Source organism: Zea mays, chromosome 5 (assembly GCF_902167145.1).
Source record: "Zea mays cultivar B73 chromosome 5, Zm-B73-REFERENCE-NAM-5.0, whole genome shotgun sequence".
In the NCBI taxonomy this organism is placed as follows: Eukaryota; Viridiplantae; Streptophyta; class Magnoliopsida; order Poales; family Poaceae; genus Zea; species Zea mays.
This window is the reverse complement of record NC_050100.1, coordinates 6,981,291-6,992,113: the sequence shown is the minus strand read 5'-3', so window position 1 is coordinate 6,992,113 and position 10,823 is coordinate 6,981,291. Positions and strand designations below refer to the sequence as shown.

Below are 10,823 nucleotides of genomic sequence, written 5' to 3'. Positions count from 1 at the left end.
GAGGTTGGCAAAAAGAGAGCGCAAGTTATCTTCCTCATCACTAGCATTATCATCACTAGAGGATTCATATTTAGTGGAGGATTTAGATTTAACCTTCTTTTTGCCGTCCTTGGCCATGAGACACTTGTGGCCGACGTTGGGGAAGAGGAGTCCCTTGGTGACGACGATGTTGGCGGCGTCCTCGTCGTCGGAGGAGTCGCTAGAGCTTTCGTCGGAGTCCCACTCCCGACAAACATGGGCATTGCCGCCCTTCTTCTTGTAGTACCTTTTCTTCTCCTTTCTTCTCCCCTTCTTGTCGTCGCCTCGGTCACTGTCACTAGATATGGGACATTTAGCAATAAAATGACCGGGCTTACCACATTTGTAGCAAACCTTCTTGGAGCGGGACTTGTAGTCTTTCCCTCTCCTTTGCTTGAGGATTTGGCGGAAGCTCTTGATGACGAGCGCCATTTCCTCATTATCAAGCTTGGAGGCGTCGATTGGTTGCCGACTTGATGTGGACTCCTCCTTCTTTTCCTCCGTTGCCTTGAATGCGACGGGTTGAGCTTCAGATGTGGAAGGATCATCAAGCTCGTTGATCTTCCTCGACCCTTCGATCATGCACTCAAAACTTACAAAATTCCCGATAACTTCCTCGGGGGTCATTTTAGTATATCTAGGATTACCACGAATTAATTGAACTTGAGTGGGGTTAAGAAAAATAAGAGATCTTAGAATAACTTTAACCATTTCGTGGTCGTCCCACTTCTTGCTCCCGAGGTTGCGCACTTGGTTCACCAAGGTCTTGAGCCGGTTGTACATGTGTTGTGGCTCTTCCCCTTTGCGAAGCCGGAACCGACCGAGCTCCCCCTCGATCGTTTCCCGCTTGGTGATCTTTGTGAGCTCATCTCCCTCGTGCGCGGTTTTGAGTACATCCCAAACCTCCTTGGCGCTCTTCAACCCTTGCACTTTGTTATACTCCTCTCTACTTAAAGAGGCGAGGAGTATTGTTGTCGCTTGAGAGTTGAAGTGCTCGATTTGGGCCACCTCATCCTCATCATAATCTTTATCCCCTACAGACGGTACCTGTGCACCAAACTCAACAACATCCCATATACTTTTGTGGAGTGAGGTTAGATGAAATCGCATTAAATCACTCCACCTAGCATAATCTTCACCATCAAAAGTTGGTGGTTTGCCTAATGGGACGGAAAGTAAAGGTGCATGTTTAGAAATGCGAGGGTAGTGTAGGGGGATCTTACTAAACTTCTTACGCTCTTGGCGTTTAGAAGTTACGGAGGGCGCATCGGAGCCTGAGGTTGATGTTGATGAAGTGTCGGTCTCGTAGTAGACCACCTTCCTCATCCTCTTTTGCTTGTCCCCATTCCGATGCGGTTTGTGGGAAGAAGATTTTTCCTTCTTCTCTTTGTGGTGAGAAGAAGATTTCTTCTCCTTCCCTTTGTTGGAGGAGCTCTTCTTCTTCTCCCTTCTCTTGGTGCGGGACTCTTCCGATGAAGTGCTCCCATGGCTTGTAGTGGGCTTTTCGCCGGTCTCCATCTCCTTCTTGGCGTGATCTCCCGACATCACTTCGAGCGGTTAGGCTCTAATGAAAGGGCGTTAGAAATATAATTCAAGTCCGCGAGAGAGGGCGCAAAACAAATCGCAAGCAAATAAAGAGCGTGACACGCGGATTTGTTTTACCGAGGTTCGGTTCTTGCAAACCTACTCCCCGTTGAGGAGACCACAAAGGCCGGGTCTCTTTCAACCCTTCCCTCTCTCAAACGATCCCGCGGATCGAGTGAGCTTTCTCTTCTCAATCACTTGGAACACAAAGTTCCCACAAGGACCACCACAAGTTTGGTGTCTCTTGCCTTAATTACAAGTGAGTTTGATCGCAATGAAAGAATCAAGAGAGAAGAAAGCAATCCAAGCGCAAGAGCTCGAAAGAACACAAGCAAATCACTCTCTCTAGTCACTATGGCGTTGTGTGGAATTTAGAGAGGATTTGATCTCTTTGGTGTGTCTAGAATTGAATGCTAGAGCTCTTGTAGTAGTTGGGAAGTGGAGAACTTGGATGCAATGAATGGTGGGGTGGTTGGGGTATTTATAGCCCCAACCACCAAAAGTGGCCGTTGGGAGGCTGTCTGTTCGATGGCGCACCGGACAGTCCGGTGCACACCGGACATGTCCGGTGCCCCCGCCACGTCATCACTGTCGTTGGATTCTGACCGTTGGAGCTTCTGACTTGTGGGCCCGCCTGGGTGTCCGGTGCACACCGGACACGTACTGTTTACTGTCTGGTGTGCCAGTATGGGCACGCCTGACTTCTGCGCGCGCTGCGCGCACATTTAATGCACCGCAGAGAGCCGTTGGCGCGGAGATAGCCGTTGCTCCGGAGTTGCACCGGACAGTCCGGTGCACACCGGACATGTCCGGTGAATTATAGCGGACTAGCCGTTGGAGATTCCCGAAGCTGGCGAGTTCCTGAGGCCGCTCCTCCTTGGCGCACCGGACACTGTCCGGTGTACACCGGACAGTCCGGTGAATTATAGCGCGAGTGCCTCCGGAAATTCCCGAAGGTGGCGAGTTCGAGTTGGAGTCCTCTGGTGCACCGGACATGTTCGGTGGTGCACCGGACACTGTCCGGTGGCACACCGGACAGTCCGGTGCGCCAGACCAGAGGTGCCTTCGGTTGGCCCTTTGCTCTTTTGTTGAACCCAACTCTTGGTCTTTTTATTGGCTGAATGTGAACCTTTAGCACCTGTATAACTCATACACTAGAGCAAACTAGTTAGTCCAATTATTTGTGTTGGGCAATTCAACCACCAAAATTAATTAGGGACTAGGTGTAAGCCTAATTCCCTTTCAGACACATCTCCACGTTCGAGCGTAAAAATCTTCAGTTTTGAGTGTAAAAACACGCAGTTATTAGCGTAAATACTAATCCAACATGAAAGTTGTTGAAAACCTCTTAATGTTGGCATAAATATGTATAAAAAGTGTAAAAACACGCAGATATTAGCGTAAATATATATATATATATGTATGTATGTATATATATATGCACGTGATTGTATGTCCTCGCTCCACCAAAAACACGCATTTAGGCGCGTCCCCATCAGACACATGCATACGGTCCTATTTTAATGGCATGTCTGAAAAATATGGCAACAACTAGACAAATGCATGTGGTTCCTATTTTTATGCAAATCCAAAAATTATGGAAGGTCTTGAGAGTTTCCATTGCATGCGCACAAATTTTAAATGACATTTTCGTTCCCACATCTTACACGCAAAAAAAGGATGGCTGATATCGCTCAAAGCATAAATCATTATAGAAAGTTGCATAAATACATACAATGTACATCATAATTGATGACAAAAATTCTAGTATAGGCTTAACCAATAACTGCATACATCAACAAAGGATTGGAGGAGTTCTTCACCGAAGGATGTCGCTGAGGCCACCGGTTCGGAGGAGTTGATGACCGAAGGACGACCGAATTGTCGTACAGACCGCTGACCCTGGCAGCCCACGCCTCGCGCGACCACCATTACCGCTGGAGCCACCCGCGCCTCGCGTGGCTACTGCCGCCGAGACGGACACGCCTCGTGCGACCGTTGGATGGGGCCATCATTGTTGTGTGCGCATGGGGAGTCATCACCGCACCAGCCTTTGGCCGCTCGCGCCTCCCACGGGCCACGACTGGCGCTCGCTCCTCTGGAGCCACTGTCCCTGGTCGCGCCTCGGGTAACCACCGCTGACGAGTGAGGGAGGCGCGTGTCGATCGCGCCTCCTGTGGCCATCGTCGCCGCTGCGTGCGCCTCCAGGGCCACTCTCGTCGCTCGTGCCTCGGGGAACCGCCGCCGCCGCGCGAGGGGGTGACGTCGCTCGTGCATCAGGATGGGTGTAAAAAATAACCCTAGTGTTCTATGACTCCTTTTATAGATGCCAGGACCTAATGCAGCTGAACCCAATAGTCCTGTCTGGCTTAGGCTCTCTAGTTATTGAAAGCCAAGTGCTTTAGATATATAATATGTCGTGAGCAAACTGGCTCGACCCAACCTTCAGCGCTCATTGGACCCGTTGAAGAACTGGTCCCACGTCACTAGTCATAGTAGCCTCCCTTCCCTTCAATCATGTGCTTAGACATGTATAAACGGACCACCCGATCCATCCCCGACACAATCTTAGTGAAGCCTGACTTGACACAGGTCTAGTAAGCACGAAAAAAACGGACCTATTAGCGGGTTTAACGGACCGATAAGCACGGATAACCATAAAAAAGGCCTAAAGGCAAAGACGTTAAACGGATCAGACTGGTCCAGACCAGCTCGACAAGTTCACATCTCTGTGTGAATCTGTCCCAGCTATTCGTGTTATCTTAGCCCAGTCCTATATAAAGCGGTTCGGACCAGGCTTGTGGCGGGCCAAAACAGGATTTCAGGCGGGCTTCCGGGCCAGCGACTTGTACATTTCTATGACTCTATCTGTGCTGCTCTCTTTTACACACTGGTCAATCGATTGTTGCCTATAGATGGGCGAAACGAGCAGGCACAGAAGATATAAAAATGGCCCCTTTGCATCAGACCTGAGCCGATCTTCGATCCGTCTCTCTCCCGTCTCCTGCAGCGGCTCCCAAATTAAAACCCTTGAAAAGTGGAGGCGTGTTCAAGTGCGTATGAATCCGAACACAGAGAGACAGACAGAGCTCCCGCAGAAGGCTACAAAGGCGCGAAACTTCGTTGACCCAAAACAGAGAACCCCAACCGCCGGTACCAATCTTCGTTCTCCCCTTTCTCGTTCTTGCACCCAACTTTCGTCCACCCATCATCTGACCTTGTTGCGACGTCCCTCCTCGCCTCTTCTGCAGCGGCAGTAGTGATCATGGTGAAGGAAGAGGAGGAGGTCATGGCAGAGGCAGCAGGAGGTGGACGCGGCGGCTACATGGACCTGCTCGGTCTCGGAGAAGAGGACTACCTGCTGTGCCTGTCCCCTTCCTCCTCCTACTTCACTCCCAGTGTCGTCTCCGTCACCGGCGCCACGATCACCACCACCACCACCACTCCCGCCGCGCCGTCGCCTACCTGCTGCGCCTACTACCTGGACCTGGCTCCCGCTCACCACCACACGCTGGGCTTCGCTGACCGAGAGCAGCAGTACCATGGCGACGACGGCGCCCTCGGCTTCCAGCACTCCGGCGACGATCGCGCGGTTCCGGCGGCTGTTCCGCACAAGTCCAGCACAACCACCGAGTGCTCCTCCTCCGTCTCCTCCATGTCGTCCTCGCCGCCCGCGACCGCAGTCTCGGCCGTCTCCAGCTCAAAGCCGCAGGCTCCCAAGGTGCGTTCTCGGACGATCGTTGCTACTGGCTGCAAGCGGGATTCGTATCCACATGTATGTTTTTTTTTCTTTTCGTCGAGAAAAAAATACCCGTGCAGTGGTTTATTTTTGATAGATTCTACGGTGACTAGGATCGATTTCTAAGTCTCTAAAATATCAATCCGTAATTGTAGAACCTCAATGACGATTAATAGATCTATTCTACTGAGAGAAATATGGATTGTTGTGTTGACACGTTTCGGCATAGTGTTTGTGGAGAATGGCCGGCACCGCTCGTGTCACCTCCATCGACATGTAGAGGAATAACATGCAATATGCACCAGGAAACGGGCCGCTGTTGGTTGTCGCGTTTTCTGTTACTCCTACGTTTAGACGATAGAGCCTCTATGTGGGATTAGGGTTTAGGACGAGGTACTCTCCTTAATTCTTTGTATAGTGTCCTGAGATCAAGGACTCCAAATGAGATTAGCGTGAGTCCTCTCAATCAAGGACCCGATTAAGAAGATAGACGGTTGGATTAAGCCTAATATAGTAACTAATGACCGGTTGTAGAGTACACACTATAGATGGCCAGCCGGGCCGGGCTAAACGGGCCGGCCCGAAGCACGGCACGGCCCGTAGTGCCTGGGCACGGCACGGCACGGCTAGTGTCGGGCCCGTGCCGGCACGGCCCGATAGGTAGTGCCGTGCCTGGGCCGAGCATCAGGCACGCTGGGCCGGCACGGGCACGGCACGATTAGCCCCTAGGCACGGTTAGGCACGATTATGTATTATTAGATCCAAATACGACTAGTTAGCTGTGTGTTGTAATCTTTTTTCTTATCTAGGGTTCTCTCATAAGGGTGAATTTTTACCTAAATAGGTTTTTAATGAGTCAGTCATTGCACTAAACAGTTCAATATTAGCTATTTTAGTATGTTTTAACTGTGTTTGTGAAAATTTGACTAAAATTCTGTGGTGTAGTGCTAAACGGGCTATATGGGCTAAACGGGCTATATGGGCTAAACGGGCTAAACGGGCCGGCACGGCACGGTTAAGCAGGCTTAGTGCCGTGCTTGGGCCTGGCCTCAGGCACTAGTGCCGTGCCGGCACGGCACGGTTATTAAACGGGCTAAACGGGCCGTGCCCTAACCGTGCCGTGCCTAGCCGTGCCCGGGCCGGGCCGTGCCGTGCCGCCCATTTGGCCATCTCTAGTACACACCCAATATTTCCTTTTTGCATTGTGGTGTCTCTGTTGGTACTGTCTTTGCGCGCGGCTCATGAACGGCCGCCGCTACAGTCTCTGCAATAAAGTACGGTGTAGTAGTTGGTAATTGCTGTTTCCTGGTTCTTTTGCAGAAGAAGGGATCAAGGAGCAGCAGCGACCAGAGAAAGGCTGCGTCCGCCGCTGCTCCTGCTACGGCTGCTGGTGCTACGAACAAGAGGCCCAGGGTAATTGCCTTCTTCCGCTTGGGTGGCAGTGGGGTGGTTTTTGCTAATCAACTGTGGGGGCAATCTGGCACTGATTGGTACTAGCCCCAATTAGCGAGCTGGTCCTGTTTCGCTAATAATATGTTTAATCATAAAGAATAACCTTTTTTTAGGTGAGGAGGGAGAGGCTCGGCGAGAGGATCATAGCTCTGCAGCAGCTGGTTTCTCCGTTCGGAAAGGTAAAAAGGCGGACGCCCTTTTTAACTCGTTCGCCTAATCGCCTGTACCTGCGTTTCGGCGTTTCCTTGCCTAGGCTAGCTAGACAACCAAATTAACCGCGAGCTTTCCTCCTGCCGTCAAACTGAAACAACCCCCTCGCTAAAGCAAACAGGCTGGTCAATGATGCAACGCAGACTTGCAGGCACCGTCCCCCCCCCCCCCCCCCCCCCCCCCGGCTACGATTATTTACCACTCCTCTGCTGAGCTAAAAGAAAGCGGTCAAAGTGACATGCAGTAACCGACGTAGGCAAACAAGCAGCAGTTTAATTAGCGCAGTGTATCTCTGTCGCCCTCTTTTTTGGCATTTTTCCTTTTGTTTGACTGACGGGTTGATATGAACTGCGTTGCATGGACACCCGGCCCCTGCTTTGCCGCTTGGTGCGGCGCTGGCAGTCTGATACGGCTTCCGTTCTGCACGAGGCGCTGGGATACATACGCTTCCTACACGACCAGGTTCAGGTGCGTTGTTTTTATTTACTAGTACGTACTCTCTCTCGGTACATACGAACAAAGCGCAGGACACAATGCTTGGTGTGTGCAGCGTGCCATGTCTATGTACGGTATAATGTATCACAGACTCCCAGAATCTATATCCACATCAAATAATATGTCTTGTAGCCTATGTTTTCTGGTCGCTCGACCAGCTAGTCGAACTGGGGGACCGACCAGTGACTAATCTCGATTAGTTGTCGACTAGGTCCGACTAATCGAGCTCTGGTCGGTCGTTTACTGGTCGTCCTGTTCATCCAGAAGACCAGGACCTATGTATATACTATATACTATATACTATTATACTATATAGTAAATAATTATATAACTATATAGTATATATGAACTTCATATACTATATTATGAAGGATAGGGTAAACATGACATGAATTCAACAATACTGAAAAGTGAAAACAACAGAGAAACACTTACTAGTTATTAATACTACAAGTCCCACATACCATTACCACACAACACACATTAATACTACAAGTCCAAAAAAAATCTAGGTCCTAAACCTAGTCGCCCAGAACCGGCTAATCGAGCGACTAATCGGCCCTAATCGTCGACTAGTCGGACGACCAGGGCGACCAGGTACTCTAGTCGAGTCGGCTGCCTAATCGAGCTCTGCTAACCGACTAGCCCGACTAATTAGTCGGACGACTTGAAAACACAGCTTGTAGCGTGTAGTATATATTTCTTTTTTCCCCGTATACACAGGCGCTTGCGTTGCGTTGCGTTGCGTGCACTGTGGTGGTGGCTTGGTCAGTTGTGTGGTGCACCGTGCCCGTGCACCCACTGTTTGAGACGGACTGGCTCTGACTGACTGACTAGCGCCGGTCGTTTTTCATGCCAGGTCCTGAGCTCGCCCTACATGCAGCGGCGCCAGCCGGCCTCAGCAGCGCACGTCCAGGTACGCACCGACACCGAGCGGGCAAACGCCAGCCTGAGCCCCCCAGACTTTGGTGGAGGCGTGGAGCCGCCGCTGCACTGCTAGTAATTGCTTTGCCGTGTCCTCGCAGGCGCAGGAGAGCGCGGCGGGGACGGTGGTGGAGCCGGCGCTGCCGAGCGACCTGAGGAGCCGGGGCCTGTGCCTGGTGCCCGTCTCCTACACGGATAACTTCGCCGGCCACGGCCACGGCCACGGCAACGGCGCCGACCTCTGGTCCGTGGTGGCGGGGACAGGGATGGGGACGGCGAAGGCGGCCGTGGACAACGAGGGGGCTGCCGGCGGAACGCTGCTGCCTGGTGGTGGTGGTGGTGCTGGTCACCCTCGCTTTACGGATTATGCGAGGGTTTAGGGCTTTCAGTAGGCTGGCTAATCAGTCCCCGCCGTACTCCGCCACCTTTTGTTGAAGTAAACTTTTGGGGCTGCTTTAATTTTGGTGGGAAACAAGGGCGCAGGGATCCATATTTCCTCTCCAGTCAGTCTACACAGACCGACCGCAGCAGATGCCTCATGCCTGCCACAGCAGCCAGGAGCTCAGGATGATGCCATGCCATGCAATGCAAGTGTGTATATTCTGGACGTGGATGTGGGTTTCGGATTTCTTTTACCCACAGGCCACAGCCTAGTACTACGCTACTACGATTCTTTAGCTACCTCCGCGATGTTGCCTGCTTGGGAGTAGTGCTGCGGCGATGGCTCCGGTTTCCTCCTCTCTGATCTTGGCAATCGGTGTGCCAATTGCCATCCATGGACCTTGCAAGTTCGTAACTGCACAGACCATTGCAATTACATGCATTCTTTTTTTTTTTCCGAGCTAGGCTCGTGATGATGATGAACACGGAACACTGGAGCCAGCGAACGATTGAGGTCGGCCTGGAATCGGACGGGGTCGCAGCCCAATCCACAACGAAAATTGCGTTCGGTTAGCCCACTCGGGTTTCCAACCCTGGCCCATCCCGACGACGAAATCGGTTCACTCTCGCATCGCTGCGGCCTGCGGGAGGCATGCGCAGGCGCGACTCGCGGCGGCGTGGAAGCCAGGCGTCGCACCGGATATCCCCGCCGCCGCCGGCTGTCCCATGCGGTGCCTGCTCCTGCACGACCCTGCTACCGTGCTCCATGGCTTCGTTGTCGTCGACAATTTGCCTTTCACCGTGCATTTTTTATAGTGAATTCGGCGAGTCACATAAACCGCATCTTCTATATATATAGATTATAGATTATATAATCTATATAGATTATATAATCTGTATTATAATTTAAATTATATAATTCAGATTATAATTTAGATTGATTTATAATTAATATGTAGCTTTTTATAGTCCAAATTATACAAATGTAGATTATTTACAAAGAAAACAACACCCTTATTTATTTATTTGGGGTGAGAAAAGAATGCTGACATATATTGTAATTTCTATTTGTATAACCATGGACACAGAGGCGACGGCAAGGGGGGCAATGTCCCCTAATGCTCCCCTAAATTTATAGGTCATGTTATATATTTTTTTTAAAAAAAATATTTTATACGGGTTTACATGTATTAATCTATCTCTAGAATTTTCTCATTATTTTAAAGAGCTTAGATATGATATTTTAAAACTTTTAAACCCTATGAGATATGTACCAAATCTCAAACTAAAAGAAGATGAACCAACTTGAAAACCACCTTCAACGGGGGCAGTTATGTATTTCAAATGTTTTTAGGAGCTGAGAGGTTAAGATATCTAACTTCAGATTAAAGTTCAAGGAGGCCAATCAGATTACAAAACTGTTCATCCAGTAAAAGAGACTTTATTCAATCAGAAATGGATGGAATGAGAGCGAGGTGTCGAAATGAGCTTCGGGCGAACACGGAACACGTCAAGTTGCGTTTGTAAAGGCGACTTCACTCTTGGGCTCAAGTGATCTAGTGTGAGACTGTTCGTTTGACTTTAATCTGTACCAGTTTATATTACTTATATAATGTTTTTATCTCTATAAATTATAGCAGCACTCTGAACAATTAACTTTAATCTGAAGCCATTATCTTCTTATAAATTGATTCTGTTATTTTAGCCATAAATTTACAAGTGTATAATAAGTTTTAACTTATTATAAATTGATTATTTTATTGTAGACATCAATTTACAAATTACAAACTATTCTTTTTTGCCAGGGGAGGCCTGTAATTATATCACTGTGTACAAATATTAATATATTTTATATCCAACGAAAAATGGATAAACTCATTACCTATTTCTTCCAAGAAATTATTGTTCAGATTGTCAGACGGGGTGCTTGCACTCCCCAGTTCCCACTGAAATCATACATTTCCATTGCCTATCCAGAGTCCTAGTCCATATCCTAGCTTATGTTCACCTGACCCAAATT

The 10,823-nt window shown here is 49.5% G+C and overlaps 1 protein-coding gene across 1 annotated transcript; it reads left to right on the top strand.

Moving 5' to 3' along the window:
- The first annotated feature begins 4,539 nt into the window (after positions 1–4,539).
- Positions 4,540–9,098, top strand: LOC100194000 (uncharacterized). The gene is given in 7 exon segments (NM_001139065.1): positions 4,540–4,755; positions 4,854–5,323; positions 6,662–6,754; positions 6,907–6,972; positions 7,406–7,471; positions 8,358–8,414; positions 8,524–9,098. Coding segments are annotated over 7 exon segments (1,125 nt in total). The 5' UTR covers positions 4,540–4,661; the 3' UTR covers positions 8,803–9,098.
- Positions 9,099–10,823: the final 1,725 nt, after the last annotated feature.